This window comes from Pyxicephalus adspersus, chromosome 1 (genome assembly GCF_032062135.1).
Source record: "Pyxicephalus adspersus chromosome 1, UCB_Pads_2.0, whole genome shotgun sequence".
Taxonomy (NCBI): Eukaryota; Metazoa; Chordata; class Amphibia; order Anura; family Pyxicephalidae; genus Pyxicephalus; species Pyxicephalus adspersus.
In genome coordinates, this window is record NC_092858.1 from 8,023,177 (window position 1) to 8,045,057 (window position 21,881).

The window sequence follows — 21,881 nt, forward strand, 5'->3', positions numbered from 1 at the left end:
ATTTTTTCAAACTTGCCTACCCATGTTCTTCTGCCTTTTGAAATCATCACTACTTCCCACCATTCCATATCTCCCCTCCTATTGTGTAAATTCCCCCCACCTACTAGATTGTAAGCTCTTCAGGGCAGGGTCCTCTCCTCCTGTATCACTGTCTGTATTAATCTGCCATTTGCAACCCCTATTTATTGTACAGCGCTGCATAATATGTTGGCGCTATATAAATCCTGTTTAATAATAATAATAATAACTTTGACATAACATATTACAGCTTATTTGAGGATTTGATTGGGTTTGCATTCACTTAAATCTTAAAAGTTTTCCTTTAAAAGATATCTCCATGGATAAAACACTGCTCATGTAGGGAGATCTCCTTCTTTCACTGCACTTATTAAAACCATGTTTCTAAAGCATGTAACATGTTAAAAGTTTCCTCTCTCCTTCACCAAGCTGCCTGCGCGTATGCTTGAAGTCGGCCCCTTGATAACTCCCATTGCGGCTCCTGCAAGAAGCTTAGGCAAGCCAGTGAACCGCAAATAAAATAACTCACAGATGTATGCCGGGGCATCAGAGAACGCTTCCCAGTGCCAATCAAAAGTGGGAGCTCTGTGTGCAGCAAGCCATCAGTTTAAAAGGATGACAGCTTTTTGCAACAATTTAAGAAGGATTGTACCACTTGTGAACTAAGATCAGAACATTGTAGAATAGGTTGGGGTACGTAGAAATAGTTTTTTAGAAATTCAAGACAATGTTGCGGAGTTGCAAGAGAATGTGGTCATACTGGGACCTTTAATATAAGGACTTTGCAAAATGTGTACTTGTATACCCTAGGCAATGTATAAGTGGAACATGGGCAGCACAGTTGGCTCAGTGGTTACCACTCTCGCCTTTGTAGCACTAGGTCACAGATTCTGCACAGACACTATCTGCAAGGAGTTTGTATGTTCTCCCTGTGTCTACATGGATTTCATCTTTCTCCTCTTGAGATTTGCTACAAATGTTACAATCTGATCACTAAAAGGGAGAGGAGACTGAGGAAATGCTTCCTCCAACCTGCAACAGTGATGATGCCATCAAAGCTTGAGCTAAGCCACTGCATTGGAGCTCTATGGTCTTTAAAAAATTAACTATACATGTAAAACTCCATTGCCTGTGCCGTTCTTCGCAAAAGTCTGGCACAGACCACCCCAAGCTGCAATCACTCACCTTGCTTCAGTCCCTAGGGAAAAAAAGACTGAGGAAATGCTGCCTACTGCCTGCAGAAGACTGATAAAATTATTTTCTCCTAACCACAGTCATCAGGCTGGAGCTCAGGAATGCCTTTTATGATCATCGGTACAACCCTTTGACATACAAAACCATTTTTGTATACTGACACTACTTAAAAGTCCACTTTAAATCTTTAAATAAAAGGTTGAAAGATTTGGGATGACAAAGACAAAAATAGGCCAGTACATGACTTGCCAGCAATCACCCATCACCAAAGAATCAGCTCTAAGTGGAGTTGTCCTCTATGAAAACAAATACTGAAGTCTCTTCTTAGAACACAAAGGGAGGACTTAGTTGAGAATTCTGGCAACGGCTCGGGAACATGGTGTTCTTTAAGGGATAGGGACTGTCTCGACAGCTTTTGTTTCTCATCAGCCAGACGTTAATGACAAGACTAGCAATTTTCTTCTGACTGACAGCATTCAAGACACAAGCGCGCATCTCCATTCAGTGCTAATAAGATGGCTGACCTTGGAAAATTCTTTCCGAAATTGCTTCAGTCACTGTGCAGGATCTACCCAACTTCTCTTTACAGGAATATTAAAGGGTCAGTCTACTAGAGACAGATAGATCTTATGGAATTCCAGATATGAGGGGTACAGCTGGATGTTTAGGATGAGCGGATCGGCCCGGTTTGCCAAAGTTTTGCAAAACTTTCAAAAACTTTGTGAAGGACCTAATAGAAATCAATTTATTAACAAGTTATTTAAATATGTTCATTGTATTCCTCAGCTATTCCAAAAATGGCCATTAGGGTTGAGCGGATCTGCCCTGGTTCAATTCATGAACAGTTTTGCAAAACTTGCACAAAGTTCAAAAACTTTGAGAAGGACACATTTAAAGTATATGGTGGTGGTGAGGGTGTTATTGGGATTTATATGATATAGCTGGCCATTAAGAGGGGGAGGGGGGGCTGGTAGGACCTGTCTGGATTCAGTTTTGCACATCCTGAGCAAAGTTCAAAAACCATGAGAAGGTCCAAGCTGAAATCTAAGGTGATGAAAGTGGTGGGGGGAATATGGCGATTCATTTAGTGAACTACATTCATTGTATCTTTCAGCTTTTGCTACAGTTTGCTGTTAGGGGTGAGCATAAATGTTCACAAACGGTTTGGCAAAACTTGTTTGAAGTTTAATAACTTTGTGAGGGAATGGAAGTCTATAAGGAAGGTGGGGGGAGAGTTTTAATGATTTATTTAGGGATTTATGTCTATGATATCCTTCAGCTATTCTAGGTATAGGGGGGCACAGCTGGCCACTAGGAATGAGCAGATCTGCCTAGATCTGATCATGAACAGTTTGCAAAACTTTCTTGAAGTTCATATACTTTTGAAGGACCCAACTGAGGGGGTACAGGCAGCCTTTAGGGTTCAGCAGATCTCTCTGAGTTTTTCAAAACTTGCACAAAGTTCAAAAAAACCAGGAGAAGTCAATATGATGGCCAACATTTAGTCAATGGAGAAGTAGAAGCGGGCCTACTAAAACCACCTAATCAATCTGTACCCAGCCAGGCCGGTCCTTACACACAACAGTTTTGGGAGACCCAAAGGAGATTGTTCAATAAATTTGTAACAAATAAGGTCAACCTAAAACGTACAATTTCTGATCGTATGTGTGTATGCAGCTTTTACAAGTTGCCTGATGTAGGCAACTTACACGCCCTCTCACACCAACGTTTTGTAGACCATAAAATATAAATACACAAAAAATGATTGGTTCAACCCACGAGTGCTTTTTCCTACAATTATGTTTCCTTATGTTTTATTATATTAAATGGAATAATATAAAGCCTGGATAAAGATTTGGTGCAAATTAAAACTTTGTAATAGTTAAATATTATATAAGACAAGTGTATATATCTAACCAAAAAAAAAAAAAGACAGCTGAGAAACAAGGAGGACATGGATCTGAAAGATGAATAGTCCCTCCAAAATAAATACAGTTAGGAGGTATAAAGATGAACACTGATTTCAAATCATAGAAAGCTGGGAGGTATGAAGAAGTACAAAACCCTCCAAATCTGGAACAGTTGGGGGGTATGAAGAGGGACAGTTCCTCTAAATCAGGGACAGAAGGGGAATAAAAAGGGAGACAGTCCCTCTAAATCAATATTGGGAGGTATGAAGAGGGGTAGTGTGGAAGGCAATAGTCACTCTAAAAAAGGAACAGTTGGGAATGATGAAGGGGGACAGTTCCTCCAAATCAGTGGGGAGTCATACAATGGCGTAATCAGGCTTAATAAAATTATGCTGTGTATATTTCAGTTCTCCAGACATAATGTTCTTAAACCTTAATCAATGGTGGAATTTTTCTATATTGAAGAATAATGAATAAGGAATAGACTGCTATTGTTATGCACAGTGTATGAGTCATGGCTGAGTCTTACAATAATCTTGGCACCTGAAGAGGCCAGCAACAATAACATAGAAGTGTCTGGACTAAGACCTCTGCTGTGCTGTCACTGCCTGTCTTTGTAGAACATAGTAACAAGCACAGAAATGAATGTTAGTGACTGCTGCCTAAATGTAAGTCACTGTATGCCTGCAGAGCTTGAAAAAAGGGTCCCCCCATGCATTTATTTTTTATATATGAATACTGTACTTTTTTGTACTTTTTTCTTTTGACTATATATATATACTGCAGTGTTAGTGATCATATTATTGGTAGCAAGAACAGAGGACAGAGACAGGTATTGGTACAGTACAGAGAAGTCATGTGGGGAATGTTGCAAGAGGAAAGAAAAGGAATGGAGACTGTTGCATGATGAAAGTGGTGATGATGTGCAGGTAGGGTGCAGGAAAAAGAAGAAGGGTACAGCTGCAGTAGTGATGTGGTATTAGGAATGAAGGTTTAAGGAAGGGTGCAGGCACACTAGTGGTAGCAGGTGCTGGTGTAGTGGTAAGGGTGGATGGTTGCAAGCACGGTTGTTAATTGAGCCACTAATGTTAAGCTGTTGGCTGTAGTTCCAGATGCTGACAACAATCCTCCTGCCCAGCAGGAGAAATCAGGGAGGTGGATTTGTGGTATGAAATGCCAGGTTGGAGACTGGTGTTTGTGCAGGAGAAAGAACGGAAGTAGTTGTAAGCCAACATTGTCAGAAATTGGAAGGCTGTGTCTGTCCCTAAGGCCATGTTTAGGCAGGCAAGCAGGGGGAAATTGGGAAATTGCCCAGGACTCTGAATTTTTCCAGAGTCCATTGAGCAAAATGACAAGGAGCAGAGGGCAGATTAAATTCTGTGCATTTGGGGCTCACACATCATATTTGCTAAGGACCCCATTTGGTCTCAGCATGTCCCACTGCAAAAACTCAAATTCTCCCGGGACTGATCTGAATGTGCTTCCTGCTGCATATAAATGTTGTAAATGAGTCTGGTTTACAATTATAATGTTGATGCTTTTGTACATTTGTCAGTGTCATATAAGATAAGGGAATGGCACATGTGTGGTAGCAGTAGAATGTAAAAAATTCTTTAGTAGAAATACTGAATATGTTATTCTAACTTGTAGCGATCTCCTGCAGCAATCACAGACCAGTACAAGGAATCTCCCAACACTAATAAATTATGTGCTGCTTATCCCTGGGATGTAGCACCATCTTGTGGCATTCTATTTCGGAAAATGTTACAATGATATTTTCATTTCACCAAATAAATTATATCAGTCACTTGGTAATCTAATAAAAAAAGAAATTACTTCTTTGTACAGGCTACATAGCAAATATCACTGAATTAGGGAGGAAGGTAAGTCATTTACTGGGTGCACGCACAAGGGTGAAAAAAAGTAAATAAAATACAATTTTGCATTTGGAGTGGATAATGTTGTCCTAAATTTACAAAATGAAAACCAGACGCATATAGCAGCATGACACATTGATAACAAAAGTAAAGGAAAATATTAAAGAATAATTATTGATATTATTGATAGGTTATAAACATATATTGTGCTTTAAAGTGAAATATTACCTATATTATTATTACACAGTATTTATATAGCTCCATCATATTACGCAGCACTGTACAAAGTCCATAGTTATGTCACTAATTGTCCCTCAAAGGAACTCACAATCTAATGTTCCTACCATAGTCATATGTCATTAACACAGTCTAAGGTCAATTTTTTTTTGGAGGAAGCCAATTAACCGAACTGCATGTTTTTGGGATGTGGGAGGAAACCCACGCAGACACGGGGAGAACCAGCAAACTCCATGCAGATAGAGTCCTGGACGAAATTCGAACCTGGGACCTATCGCTGCAAAGGCAAGAGTGCTACAGTGCTGCCACCTATTGAATATTATAATAATATTCATTAATATAAAAAAGCGTGTTTCTATAGCACCAACATATTACCCAAAGCGTAATCAAACTAAAAATAAAAAAAATCACACTTACATCTAATTCTAATTCCGCAGATCCATCGATCCATCAGTAGGATTCTTTGATTGGGTCCCACGATGTTCGGCTCTCCTTCTTCACACTGACACAGTGGAAGTGCCGGGCTTTGCCATCTTCTTCAGTCTTCCTCCTTCTTCTTCGTACGTCATCTGATCTTGCACTGCGCATGCATGAGATTAGCATTTTTTCCTCCCATTAAAGAAAAGACTCCTACTGTGCATGCTCAAGATCCGGCATGTGCATTAGGGGCAGCCAGAGCCTCCCGGGATGCGTGACATAGGTATCCCAGGAGGCTCTGCACTCCCATTTTGTCTTGAAAAGTCTGCTTTGTTCTGCTCATGTTTCTACACCATCATTGGAACCCACCTATGCTAAATTAGGTTAATTGGACATGATTTGGAAAGACCCCATAGCTGAAGATACATATCAGAGCAAAAACCAAGCCATGAGGTCAAAGGAACTGCCTGCAGAGCTTAGGGACAGGATTGTTGCAAAGCACCTGGGGAAGGCTACAAAAAGATTCTGCTGCACTGAAAGTTCCTAAGAACAAAGTGGCCTCAATAATTCCCAAATGAAAGAAGTTTGGCACAACCAGGACTCTTCGAAAAGCTGGTCGCCTGACCAAACTGAGAAATCGAGGGAGAAAAGACTTAGTGAGAGAGGTGACCAAGAACCCGAGGGATAGACTGCAGAGATGGAGACATAATCCTCCCCTGTACAAAGCATTGGTCAGACTACATCTGGAATATGCAGTCCAGTTTTGGGCACCAGTTCACAAAAAGAACATTGTGGAATGGGAGAGAGTGCAGAGAAGGGCAACTAAACTAATAAAAGGAATGGAGGAGCTCAGCTATGAGGAGAGGTTAGCTGAACTGAATCTATTCTTACTTGAGAAGAGACGTTTAAGGGGGGATATGATCACCCTGTATAAATATATAAATGGTCCATATAGAGAACTCTCTTCCCAACTATTCACGTTAAGATCATTACAAAGCACAAGAGGGCGCTCTTTGTATCTGGAGGAAACGAAGTTTAAGCTCCAGAGAAGGAAGGGATTCTTCACTGTAAGGTCTGTGAAAATGTGAAATTGGCTCCCTCAGGAAGAAATTTCAGCAACTACTATAGATTGCTTTAAGAAAAAGCTGGATGATTTCCAGAAGCACAGAATATAACTGGGGATTAAGGATTTAAAGTAAAGATAACAGACACTGTTGATCCAGAGAACATCCGATTGCCTCATGGAATCAGGAAGGAATTTATTTCCCCTGTTGGAGCAAATTGTATCAGGGTTTTTTTTTGCCTTCATCTGGATCAACATTGTCCATAGGGTTTGCACAATGTCCATAGGGTTTTATATCTGGGATATGTTTATTCCCTAGTGGTTGAACTTGATGGACTTAATGTCTTTTTTCAACCTAACTAACTATATGGCTATAAATTACTATGTATTATATATATTGTATATTAAAACAACTAATGGATTGTTTTTAGTAATGACAGGAATACACAGCAAAGTTCCTTTTAGAATCTAATATTTGCTGAGAAATTTAAGACACGAGCAGGCAGCATGAACATGTACTATCGCTGCCCATCGAAAACAGCGTCCCCGCACAGATTAGTTTTTACATAAGGGGATTAGAGCTATTTGGGGCACATTAAATCCAAGTCAAACATATAATATTTTTTGGAGATCAATTCAAACATAAAACATCTCTATGGTAAACCTCTTTATGCCCACTCGGTAAAGCTGATTAACGAGTTAAAAACAGCAAGCACTTTGTCTAATCAAATAAGCCATTGCTCACCAAAGCAAATATGCTCCATGCAGAGTTACATTTGCTTTATCTGGGTATAACAGAGAATTAAAGTGATCCTTTTATGGTAACAGGTATGATGTGCTCCCCGCGCATGCAGTAATTTTCGTGGTCCGTGGGACTGAAAAGGTTGGGGACCACTGTCCTAAACTGTCACTACTTCCCACATTCTATATCCCCCTCCTATTGTGTGATACTTCCCCCACTTCCTAGATTGTAAGCTCTTTGGGGCAGGGTCATCTCCTCCTCCTGTGTCACTGTCTGTATCTGTCTGTCATTTCCAACCCCTATTTAATGTACAGCGCTGTGTAATATGTTGGCACTATAAAAATTCTGTTTATTATTAATAACAATAATAATAATCGTTATTATTTTTTACGCTTCATTTTTACACCTAATTTATAGCCAGCTGCAGCTTTTTCCTTTGTCTTTATTATGTCTTCTCTGCAATACAAGCAGATTATGGCTGGTGGGAGGGTCTAGCAGGGTACATTATATACCTTTCCAAATACATTACAGCACTTCTCTCAAGAGACCTTATGCAAGCAATGGGCTTACTCTTGGAAGCAGGTATGCAAGTATTAAAAATGCCTTTGTGGATGTTAACCTGGAGGTGTAGCTGCATGAAGGCATGGTGGGGGTACGTCCCTTGCTTACCTAATTTATAATAAAAGCTCCTTCTATTCTTCATTTTAGAAATTTGGTAGGCATGTATGTTTCTGCTCAGTTTTATGATAGGTTTATGGTCACTTTTGTATCCAAATGGGCACAAATGTGACCGGTGACACTGATTTTTATCTTTAGCACAGTTCTCTTTTAAAACCTGCCATGAACTTAGTTCGATCCGAAAAGTGCTTTCACTAAGATAAGTAACCGCAGCATTTATAAACAGCAGGATTATCCAGATACCGATCACCTCATAGACCTTGGCCTTACAATACAAACCCACAGCTACTGGCAGTAAAATGAACACAGTAATGAAAAAAGAAACAGAGAGGCTTGTACAGTTGGAGCATCTGCTTCCATGACCTGGACAACCCGGTGCTCAGTTAAATGCCAGCACTGGCACGGATGTGCACTTGTTTCCCTGGCAGGTGCTGTCCTTTGACTTGTGCTGCCAGTGTAAAATTAAGGTAGAACATTCGGCCTCAATACACAAAGCACCATGAAAAGTACAGATAAGCAATACATGCAGGTGTATGGGATATATAAAGCTACAATACTTTCTGTTCGTTTTTCTGTATTTTCTCATATGCAGCTAATTTAAAGGACAACTAAAGTCATATTGAGGATATGGTAATGGTGGTGGTATATCACAATGACTGTAAATAGAATAATAACGTGCCTACCCTTATCATTCCACTATTTGTATACAGTGGTATTTTTAAATTTACAAACCCTATTACAAACTTTGCTAATGTATGTTGAATACATGCTTGTGCGGAAAAACCCTGCTTAAATCTCTGTCTTTGTTGTTTTTTGATCTATTAAAGTCATATTGAGACACACACCCCGGCCAAAAAATAATTCACATCAATATATAATTGGACCACATTTAGCTTTCATGACAGCACAGATTGGCCATGGTATGGTTTCAATAATCCTATATAATGTCACAATATTTGTAACCATCCAGCGTTGCATTAATTTTTAGCAAGTTCTTATATTGATGAAGGGAGAGTTGGAGCACGGTGTAAAGTTTTCCTCAGCTCATCTCAAACATTCTCCATAGGGTTCAGGTCTGGACTCTGTGGTGCATAATCTATGGGTGAAAATGTTGTCTTATGCTCCACGAACCACTCTAAGCCAGATGAATCTTGACATTGTCATCGTGGAATATGCCATCAGAGATGAAAAAAATCTATTGATGGAAAAACCGGGTCATTCTGTATATTCAGGGAGTCAGCTGACCTTTTTTTTCGGCTTAAAATGTTTCTGAACCCAGACCCGACCTACTGGAGCAACCCCAGATCATAACAATGCCACCACAGGCACCCCAAGTCTTAACACTGCTCCCACAGATACCCCAAGACCAAACACAGGCCCAAAAGGCACCCAGTCTATACCATTGCACCAGGCACTCCAGATCATAACACTGCTATCACAGGCACCCTAGATCATACAACTGCTGTCACATACACCCCAGATCATCACAGTGGCCCTAAGGGCACCCCAGATCATAACACTTCTATAACAGGCACCCCAGATCATAACACTGCCCCCACATACACCCCAGATCATAACACTGCCATCACAGGTACCTCAGATCATAACACTGCCCCTACGGGCACCCCAGATCATAACACTGCTCCCACAGACACCCCAGATCATAACACTGCCCCCACAGGCACCCCAGATCATAACACTGCTCCCACAGACACCCCAGATCATAACACTGCCATCACAGGCACCCCAGATCATAACACTGCCCCTACGGGCACCCCAGATCATAACACTGCCCCCACAGAAACCCCAGATCATAACACTGCCCCAACTCTGGCTTGAGGACATATTTTGGCTCGACAGTTTACAACTAAACAAAATACATAGGACAAGATGTACAATTTGCAAAATATACATTTATTTTTGTGATATGCCAGCTCCTACTGTCATTGGCTGTTTGGACGCTGAATTCTGAAATTGATGTGTCACTGCCTCACCTCTTCACTTGGCATCCTACCAGAACTCCCTCTCCCATCCACAGGTGCTCTCACCAGCCATTGGTGTGCAGTTGGAGAGCTAGGCTCTGTGTTGCATTGGCTCACAGTGAATAATGAGAATCTCATTACAAAGTCCATTCAACATAGTACAGTAGGGGCAGACTGGTAAAATACTATGGGGGTTAGTTTTAAGAAGGCAACGTTTAGAGGACAACCCCTTTCACTGCTAAAGAATGGCGATAGACATTTTTATAGTTTGCCATTTTGACAGAGGACAGTGTCATAGGCCAAAATAGAGATCATCGTTGTTTCAGACACCCCAATTTCCACTTTTGCCATGGTCAAATGGTAATCATACAAAACCTGAAACCAGTTATCTATTCATATAAAGAGCTTTCCAATTTAGGGTATAACAGTACAGGGATCAATTAATGATCCCCACTATAAAAAAAACTGATCAGGTTCATAAATCGGGCAATAAAAAATGACAATTACAAAAAAAGAAATTAGCAAACAAAGAGGTGGCGATCTATTTGTTTCCTTATAATAAGCCCCTGTGTGTTACAGTGAGCTAAAATATAAGAAACATTTCTCACAAGTGATTCTATATAGAGAAGTGTTCAGCACCATACCTGTGCATAAGCCCTGCATTCTCTGCTGGCTTCAATGGAAGGCTTATATATGGACTTACAACTGAAGTGAATGAAGCTTGAGAACAGCAGAGAGGATTTTTGAAAAAATTGGCTGAAACTCAGTGGCACCGAGCAGGCCATATAATATTGATCAATACACAGAGGTGTTGAAGATTAGTAAAATCTATACTGAACATGTCTATGATAGAAGGGAAGGTATAAGAAGATATTAAAACTCAATTGATATCCTTTATTATAATTAAGTGTTAACAAAAATCATTACATGTGTTTTTACAATGCAGTTGGATTGGGTATTTAAACCCTGCTTCTATTTTAGCTTCATGTATCCCTCTGAAAAGGAAGACTGGGAAAAGATGGGGCAGTGTTGCATATTGTACTGCATCACACAGTGCTACAAAGCTAACACTTGTGGCATGCTGACAACATGAGAGTGATGGCTTTATCATTGATCAGTATACAATCAATGCTCCTTCAATGGTCAACGAGCAGACTGAGGATGGTGCCCAGTCTGTGCTGCTTATTTACAGTGCAGAAAAGTGAGGTCAGGAACATTATTGTGCTGTCTCGAAGGGGAGCCTGAACCACACAATGGGCCCGATTTATTACAGCTCTCCAAGGCTGGAGAGAATACATCAGTGAAGCTAGGAGATTCAGCAAACCTGGAATGGATCTGGTCCAGGATTGAAATCATTTGTTAACAAATGGCAAATAACTTTTAAGTAATCCATTTCAGGTTCGCTGGATCACCCAGCTTCACTGATGAAAGTGTAACCTCTCCAGCCTTGGAGCACTTTACTAAATCAGGCCCAAATAATTTAAATAGTTAATAAGTTAAATTGAATTGAAAATGTTATACAAATTGTTGCTGCTCTGCATCAAAAGCCAACTTCAACCATTAGCAAGGTGATCTATATATAACTATGGGCATATTTAGTGATTTGCAAAAAGGTCAGCTTTAAAACCCGCCATGCAGAATTTTGTATTTGGAACCCTGTACACATCTATTATGTATTGTATATTGTAATTGTATTTTATGTAACTCTTGCTTTACACCAATTACACATGAGCAGTTCTGATGCCAAATTTGCATTCCACTGATCAGCCCGATCCATTTACTTTTCAGTAATGATATAGGGGGCAGTCTCAAAACATAGCACACAAAGGTACAATATTCTACCCGATTGTTGGAGGGTGGGGATGGGGTAGACTATAGGACTAAGCTGAGGATGATCATACAGATGGGAACTCCCAATAGGATTTGCCCGATTGTTCCTACACAAAAAATGACTTGTGACCTATAGGTCCATATTTGTGACAAGTAGATCCATATTTACCAACACAGCTGTCTCTCCATTGGAATACACACAAAAAATGAATTATGATCAGTCAGCTGTTTCATTTCTGATTCCCAAACAATCTGGCCATTTATTGGATACTCATCATTTATAGACATTTAAAGCCACCCAGGATACCAAGACAAACCTAGCAAGGATCCCTGACTCATTTGAACATTGCTTCACTGGTCTCTAAAACATCTTGAATTTGAGTCTAACCGGTTCATGGATACCCCCTTTGTGGTGGATTATTTAACAAGAACAGGGTTTATCATTGGATCTCAGTTTTATAGTGTCCTCCTTGTGTGTTTGCACTGCCAACATCAGTTTCTGTAGTGGTGTGCTTACTAAAGATACATCAACATCTCCTACAAGCAGGAAAGTGTATATTTGATTTCTGTTATTCATTCCTGAAGAAGCAGCCATACTGCTGCGAAACGCATCGAATGAAGTCTTTCTCCCTTGCATGTAGAAAGTAGCTGATAAAAGCCAACCTCCAGAGGGGTGATATTTATCTATAAATAATATTCTACATTGTTATAACATTGAAATATCTCCATTCTTTAGAAACACAATGTGATGCCTTTTGGTTTGGTTAAGTGTTCTGTGTAATGTTTCAATATTTTGATATGTTAAATAAAATGGTTTGATTGATTTTAACTATTTGGCCTTTGAAAATACCACTTTCTTGAACTCTCTTGTTCGAAAAACATTTTTTTTGGACAGAGTAGGGGTGGGCCAAGACATCTGAATTTGTTTTTATTGTTATATATATCTTTTTGTCCCTGTAAACCCGTTCCCCATTTCTTTTCCTAATTCCTTGGGGACAAGAGGGGAAATCGTTGTCACGCACAGCAATAAAAACCTGAAAAAGACTTATCTTTCCCCTATTGTATCTAAAACTGAAAAAAATAGGTTGCAATGTTTTGACGCTGACTTGAAGTATCTTTAGGGTCCAAATAAAGTTCATTGTCCGGCTTTAGACACACTTTACCAGGCAAAAATTATAAAATAAAAAAGAATGTATAATGACCTTGGACAGAATTCAATCCAGGAACATTTTCTAAGGATCAAATGTATCTTTCCAGGGATATGTATGAAGTAGAGAAGATGAATATAGAAGGTACCTACCTATCAATGCTTGGAATAAGTTACTTCTAAACATACAGATGACCTTCTCAATAGCCAGTCGTAGCTGCCTCTCGCTTGGGTTTTGTAATTTGTGGCAGTAATCTTCCAGCAGTGACAGAGCTCGCTCAGTATCTGAAGGAAAAAGGGGGACATAATTACAACACTTCTGTAACAGTAATAATTAAATCTGCTTTGCAGCCTTGCCAAAGCTAAATCTGCCCTCCAGCCTTCCCTTGGTTAAACCTGACCTCCCATCTTCTTTTCATTAAATCTACCCTGCAGCCTTCCCTTCGTTGGGCCTGATTTATTAAAGCTCTCCAAGGCTAGAGAGGATACTCTTTCAATAGTGAAGCTGGGTGATCCAGCAAACCTGAAATGGAACTGGTCCAGGATTCAAAACATTTGCTAGCAAAAAGCAAACGATTTTGAGGAAATCAATTCCAGGTTTGCTGGATCACCCAGCAAAATTAAAGGTTAAACCATTATGCAAAATCACCAAAATCACTTAATTTCTTCATTCCCAATTCCACTCATTCTAAATTCAGGGTTTATCAGAGGCGTTAAACATTACCCCAAATATAATATCTAAACCCAAAAAGTGTGCATTTTTTATTATCAGCACTTGTATGCAAGATCACACATCACCAACCACAAGGAAAGAATGGCTAACGTCAGACTGGCAATGAGGTTGTAGTGTAGTTACTGCTTCTTCATGCCAGTTATCCGCTGCTTTGGGGGAGATGCAACAAGTAGTTTCTATCCGGAACAGCTCCATAGAGAATAAATGGGAGCAACAGTAAGCGGTACAGTACTGCTCACGTCCCACTGCTGTCAAATCTGCAGACGCTGGTTCTTTAAGAGTAACTAAGTGGGATCACTGGATCCCAAGATAGGTCTAAACCTGCCTTTAATTCTGCTCCTGATTTTGTGCAGGGGTAACTCTAACTTCCCTTCTTACTGGGGAAGAAGAGTGGGAAGAGAAAAAAACCTATTTCTCACCAGCAAAGAAATTGGCATTCTCAGTCTCTTGGCCATGTTAATATTTCAAATTGTTTTAATATAAGCAAGACGCTGGCACCAGCCCAATCACTGACATATATAAAAGCTTACAGCTCCTGTAAGAAAAAAAAGCAACCAAACTCGGGGTCTTACCGCGCCTCCTATAAAACAGATGCATATGCTAAAATTCTGCTATATGGTCAAAGAAAAAAAAATGCATTTGTTTGCAATTAGCCAACATCACATGGGAACGCTGAATGAAATGAATGGTGATCTTTATTATATTTATAGAAGGGATTGTTCTGCAGAGTTTCCACTGCAGTTGATTATGAAGGAAAGCCTTGATTTGTTGGATGCATAAAACCCATTTAAACCTCAAAGCTTCTTTAATCCTTTGCTGTGCTTTTCATTGCTGTGAATGCTTTGATTCATGTTGAGGATTACTAACCAAACATATGAATGTATTTACAATCCAAGGCAACCCCAAATTTTTAAAAGAAAATCAGGAACAATTGGTTCACCCCAAGTACAAGATGAGGGTAATATTTATCCAACGAGATTCCCCCACCTCCTAGATTGTAAGCTCTTCGGGGCAGGGTCCTCTCCTCCTCCTGTGTCACTGTCTGTATCTGTCTGTCATTTACAACCCCTAATTAATGTACAGCGCTGCGTAATATGTTGGCGCTATATAAATCATGTTTATTAATAATAATAATAATATATTAAATGGTTAAAGGAGCTCTAATACTGCATTTTTCTGTTGTTATACCTGTCAGAGGATCACAAATTATTAAGTTCAGCCATGACTGAAATTTACACAGCATGACCAATGACCTGACTGCAGCTAAGGCTGGCTCACACCATTGCATTTTATGTGCGCTGAATCATATGGAGCTAAAAACACTTAAAAACTAGTTACTATTATATTCATTAAGGCTTTTTACATTGGTGCATTGCATTAGCGGGCAGTGCATTGTATATTTGAAAAAAATCTGCTTGTTGCATATTTGTAGAAACACACATTACATTACAGTCAATAGCACTGCATGGAAAAAGCACTGAAAATGCAATGTGTTTTATTCAATGCATTTGTCCATGTTTCTCATGTGACTGCAGGAAGGTAATGGTATATCCAAATCTGGTGTGCAGAGATGGTGAGTCCAGTGAACAAACTGGATGAGCTTTTAGATCTCCATTGTGCATGCAAAATTGGTCTCTGGACTCCCAGTAGGAGAATCAGATGGACACAATGGGCCTGGTTTATTTAGGCTCTCCAGGACTGGAGGGGATACACTTTCATTAGTGAAGCTGGGTAATCCAGCAAATCTGGAATGGACTTCTTAAAAGTAATTCGCTATTTGTTAGCAAAAGTTTACAATCCTGGACCAGATCCATTCCAGATTTGATGATTCACCCAGCTTCACTGCTGAAAGTGTATCCTCTCCAACCTTGGAGAGCTTTCATAAATCAGGGTCAATAACTCCTGAATCTAAACCCACAGTTGATCCAGAGGAAGGTAAAAAAAACTCTCATAAAACATGATACATGTGTACCAATGGGGGAAAAAATCCTTTCAGATATCCTAAGGCAATTTAATATTCCTGGAGTCAATGGACTGTTAGATTTATTGATGCCTTTGCAGTGCTGGGTCCCAGGTTTGAATCTCGCCCAGGACTCTAGCTGCATGGAGTTTGCAGGTTCCCCCCGTGTCTGCGTGGGTTTCCTTCAGGTACTCCGGTTTCTTCCCACATTCCAATACATCCAGTTAGGTTAATTGGTTTCCCCCAAAAAATGACCTTAGACTGTATTAAAGACATATAACTATGGTAGTGACATTAGATTGTGAACCTCTTTGAGGGACAGTTAGTGATATGACTATGGACTTTGTATAGCCCTGCTTAATATGTCAGCTCTAAATAAATAAAAATAATGTACACGGCAGATTCTCACCCAGGACGAGAACCACTATTCATCTTGTATGAAGGTTAAACTTCTATTTCATTTTTCATTTCCTTTTCATTTCTTGTAATGACCTTAAATTGAATAACTTTGCTCCACATTCACTATATGGGACATAGATACTGTCACCATTCACTTTTCTAGTAAACTTTGTTAGTAATGGATTAAACAACTTTTGCCCTTGAAAAGGCTGTAATTTTTCTTAGTATAGATTCAAGAAAGTTCTGGAAATGTTTCTCAGGGATTCTGACATGGAATCGCAGAAGCTGCTGTTGACTACACTTACATGATGTGAATCATCTTTTCCATCACATCCATAAAATGCTATACTGGATTGAGATCTGGTGAATGTGGAGGTCATTTCAATTCACTGAGCTTAAAAAACCAGTTTGAGATGACTTGAGCTTTGTGGAACGGCGTGAGATTCTGTTGGAAGTAGCCATGGGAAGATAGGAACATTGCAGTCATAAAGGGATGGACATGGACAGCAACAATACTAGGTAGGTTGTGACATTTAAACAATGCTCAATTAATACTAAATGGTCCAATGTATGCCACGAAAATACCCCCACACCATTATACCAGCACCAGCAGTGTGATCTGTTGGTACAAGGCAGGATGGATCCATGCTTTTATGTCATTGCCACCAAATTGTCACCCAACCATTCAAATGTCACAACACAAATTGAGACTTATGAGACCAGGCAAAACATTTCTAATCTTCTTTTGTCCAATGTTTGTGAGTCCGAGTAAATTGCACCCTCAGGTGCTGGTTCTTAGCTGACAGGAGTGATATCCAGTGAGGTCTTCTGCTGCCCATCTGCTACAATGTTCAATATGTTGTGCATCAGAGATGCTCTTGGTTGCAATGACTGTTACTGTTGACTTTCTATCAGCTTGAGCCAGTCTGACACCAACAAGACATCCAGAAATCTGCAGATTAGCAGTTTTTTTTTAAATACTAAGACCATCTGGCCTGGCACCGACCATAATGCAACATACTTAGTCACTAGTATCACCTTTATTCCACATTCTAATGCTCTGTTTGAGCTTTAGAAAGTTGTCCGCACAAGTCGCAGCCATGTGATTGGTTGATTGGATATTTGCATTAGCAAGCAGTTGAACAGGTGTACCCAATAAATTGTCTGTCAGTGCTAATACAGGGTGATCATATTCCCCTTTAAAGCGGATCTAAACTCAACATTTTTACTTTACATAAAAGGGTACACAACCCTTATATGTAAATTAAAATTGTATTTATTTTTTTTAAAAAAGGTGCACCACCGCCCCGTGCACCAAGTGCACTAAGTGCAAAGCTTCCTGGGATACCTACATCACGCATCCGGAAGGCTCTTAGTTGACCTTTCTATGCATACCTGATCTTGTGCATGCGCAGAAGGGGGATTATTTCCACTAAGGGGAAAGAGATGCTGATCTCACGCATGCGCAATGAGATCGGCTTTCTTTTCCCCTCCCCTTTACAGCGAGCTACGTCACCTGATCTCACACCTGCGCAGTGCGAGGTCGAGTGACGTACCAAGAAGACCGAAAGAGAAGATTGAAGAAGGCAGAGTCAATGAATAGGAATTCTAGAACTGGATAGAGGGAAGGTCCAGCACCATTGTGAGTTCTGCAGGTATAAAGATAGGGGGCTTTTTTTTTATTTCACTTTAGTTCCTCTTTAAAAGCCTCTTCTCAAGGGAGAATACATTCTAGTTCTCTTTGTTGTCACACTTATCTCTTCTTTGCTAAAGTGCAGGAGCATCTCTTCTACGCATACAGGCAGTTCTGAGCCAGGGTGTGCCTGCTCTACCAGATTTAATCAGTATCGCCCCTCCCAGCAGCCAATCAGGAAATAGCCTCTTAATTGCTCATGGCTTATTAGCTAGCTCAGACACAGCACTCTGTGATAAGGCAATGTATCTCCACTAGTGCTGAGCCTCCTAGCTCTGCCCAGCATTGCCTCTACACCTCTTGATTAACTGAGTGCTTTCCCAGTCCAGCTCCTGTGTTTACTCCTTGTTGCGCAGTCATTTGTTTCCCTGCCTGTTCCCTCGTGCTGTTCCAGTGTTCCTCTGTATCTGCGGTGACCCCTTCACTCCTGCCTAGTGATTTGGTACCGCGCATTATCCTGCCCACTCTGGTGGCCGCAACGTGGCAGCAACATCCTCACCACTAGTGGCTCCGGAGAAGACCTGACTGCTGCTTAGATTCTGCACCTTAGCCCTTCTCAGGGCTCACACTACCCTTGTACAAGCCGTAGCTTGCATATTTCAGTTAAAAACCTCTTTAATTACAAAAGTTATTGTGCTAGATTTAGAAGTTGCAGTTGGCATTTCATGTTAATATAAAGTTAGAACTACCAGTTGTATTCCTCCTAGAATGCATGAAGCATGCATGTTGTTAGTCCTCAAGTAGCGCATTATTGTCTGCTTGTAAGACAGAGACATGGGGCCTGATTTATTAAAGCTCTCCAAGCCTAGAGAGGATACACTTTCATTAGTGAAGCTGGGTGATCCAGCAAACCTGGAGTAGATCTGGTCCAGGATTCAAAACAACTATTATTTTGAAGAAATCCGTTCCAGGTTTGCTGGATCACCCAGCTATATTGATAAAATAAATTGAAATAAATCAGGCCTGTGGTACATGGAATTTTTGCGGCCATGGAGAAACTCAGAAATGCGTTGTAACTGCCAGAATTATGGCAGCGGGAAGCAGAGTCTAGATGAATGATACAACAGGCTGCAGAGGACACACATGGGCGGACAGTGCCTAAATAGAGGGGACTCAATGAGAAAGGGATAGTGAGTAGTAGAGAACTCAACCATTTTCACCTGCTTTCTTAGGCTTGGTTTTAGTCAGATAGGTTTATATTTGAATATATACAGTACAAAGAGTTATACAACACCATTGTGAGAATGGCTTGCTAAGTAGATCTTTGAAAATAGGAAGAGTTTATATCCTCTGGCTTTTGCCTATACCTAGTTAAATCAACCTAAAACTTACTTTAAAATAGAACTCAACTCTCAAAAAAGAATATCTATTTCTGTGAAGCATTGTACAAAAAAAACAAAGCCTCCTCTTACAATTTTCCCCTTACTTTGTTCATGTTTTCTCTTCCTGCACTGTGCACCTCTCGGTTTGAACATCCCGTGTATGTGTGTGTGTACAACAGATGAACATTACATTTGTACTATGGTGACTAGAAAAGGATGTGCTGGGTCATGTCAATACCAACCTAATGATGATGGTTGTTTATTTGTCACATTATATATCATAAGTTAGGGATATATTTATGATCTGCACACATAATTATCTCCAATTAAAATGTTTTTGAAAACTACAGTGTCATACAGTTCCAATACAAATATTGAGCCTTCTAGGGCTACAATGTTTAACAATACCACTATCAATGATCACTTTAGAAAGCAAAGTACATAAGCCCCATGCCAAGTCTGAAATAAAGATCACTGCTAAAACTAACTGTGAACAGTTATATTTATCATATTATGCAAAATACAGATATATTTATCTGCCCAACCTACAGACCTGGGGGGCACATGCAGATCTTTACCACTTACTGTGCGACTCCTAGGGCAGTAGTCTGACAACCCTTTTATGTAATGTTATGTAAAAAAATTCTATTGTTTGTTTTTTTAAATGCAACTCCTTTTTTTTAAAGGGGGAACACCGCCTTTTGAATGGGAGCACAAAGCCTCCCAGGATACCCATGTCACGCATCCCAGGAGGCTCTTGGGTGCCCCTGCTATGCATGCCCAAGCATCTCAGGCATGTGCAGAAGGAGCCTTTTCACGCAAAGGGAAGTATTTGCCGATCTCGCGCATGGGCAGTGAGATTGGCAAGTTTATTTTCCATCCTTTGTTACCCGACCTCGTGCCTGGGTAAGATGAACAACCAGGAAGAAGAGGAGAAGATGACGGCGTCCAGCGTGCCGGCTCCGAGACGACGTGGGACCCGATACAGGACACTCCCCCGGATGGAATAGACAGCCCTGCAAGGGTTTTTTTTTTTTTAGGCCGTTTTCAGTTTAGTTCTTTTTTAAAATGATTTGGGTACTTTCAGACTATTCTACGTGATCTCTCCATCTGTTTTTGTTATTTTGTATGTTTTCTTACTTTAAATAATAAGATCTTGCTAAGAAAAACATCACATGTGGCAAAAGTCATAACGGAGTTGTAAGGAGCACAAATGATAATGTTACATAGTTAGGTTGAAAAAATAAACATGTAAAGTCCATTGGGTCCAACCACTGGGGAAATAAACATACTAAACATCTGCATATTCCAGATAAAATTATATAGACATGGATCCAGAGGAAAGCAAATAAAACCTTACAAACCCTGGTTCAATTTACTCCATCAGGGGTAAAAATTCCTTCTTGATCCCACGAGGCAATCGGATGTTCTTGGATCAAAAGTATCTGGTGTCATTCTTTTTAAACTCTAATACCCAGTTATATTTTGTCTTTACAACATTTTCTTAAAGCAATCTATAAAACTTATTTGGCTTGCTCCTACTTTCTGCTCATTTAAAAGAGCACTCAAAACCTATTTCTTCAAACTTCTCTACCCATCTTCTTCTGTCTTTTGAAACCGTCACTACCTTCCACCACTACATATCCCCCTTCCTATTGTGTGTAAATTCCCCCACCTCCTAAATTGTAAGCTCTTCGGGGCAGGGTCCTCTCCTCCTCCTGTGTCACTGTCTGTCATTTGCAACCCCTATTTATTGTACAGCGCTGTGTAATATGTTGGCGCTATATAAATCCTGTTTAAAAATAGTAATAATAATAGAACTTGCTAAAACTACTTCTTGAGTGAGATGATTACACATTTTCACAGACCTTACAATGAAGAATCCCTTCCTTATCCGGAGCTTAAAGCATAACTAATCTAAAAACCAAAAAACTACACTTACCTTTATTCCCGCTGGTCCCTCGATGGCGCTGGTCCTTCTGACGATCTGCGCATCCCGCATTGTCCTGTGATTCCTCTTCGTCCTGGCGCAGAGGAACCCTCGGGCAAGATCTTCAGTCTTATCTTTCAGTCTTCTTTCTTCGTCACCTGATCTCGTACTGCGCAGGTGCGAGATTTGGTGACGTAGCCACAGTAAAGGGGGAAAAAAGAGAGACTATCTAACTGCGCATGCATGAGATCAGAATCTCTTTCCCCTAGAAGGAAAAATGCCCCTTTTGGAGCAGCCAGAGCCTTCCGGGATGCGTGATGTTGGTATCCCGGGAGGCTCTGCGCTCCCAATAGGTCTTGATCACCGCAGTGACAGTATAGTGATGCATCTTTTTTTTTTTATTTTACAAAAGGGGGTGTTGCACCTAAAAAATGGGAAAAAAAACATTTTTACTGTATATAAAAGGATTGTCTACCCTATTATGTAAAGTAAAAATGTTAAGTTTAGCTATGCATTAAACTTCTTTTCCTCCAGACACAAAGAGTGCCCCCTTGTCCTTTGTAACAATCTTGAAGTGAATAGTTGGGAAGAGAGTTATATGGAGGTATAAGGACCGTTTATATATTTATACATGGTGATCATATCCCCTAGTAAACGTCTCTTCTCAAGGGAGAATAGATTCAGTTCAGCTAATCTCTCCTCATAGCTGAGCTCCTCCATTCCTTTTATTAGTTTAGTTTCCCTTCTCT

At 40.2% G+C, this 21,881-nt stretch overlaps 1 protein-coding gene across 1 annotated transcript in view; it reads right to left on the bottom strand.

The window, feature by feature from the left end:
- DLG2 (discs large MAGUK scaffold protein 2) overlaps nt 1–21,881 on the bottom strand; it is a 767,759-nt gene that overhangs the window by 740,548 nt on the left and 5,330 nt on the right. Inside the window, exon 2 of the mRNA XM_072398627.1 lies at nt 13,249–13,380. Coding sequence (XP_072254728.1) covers nt 13,249–13,380 — 132 coding nt within the window. The remainder of the gene's footprint in view (nt 1–13,248; nt 13,381–21,881) is intronic.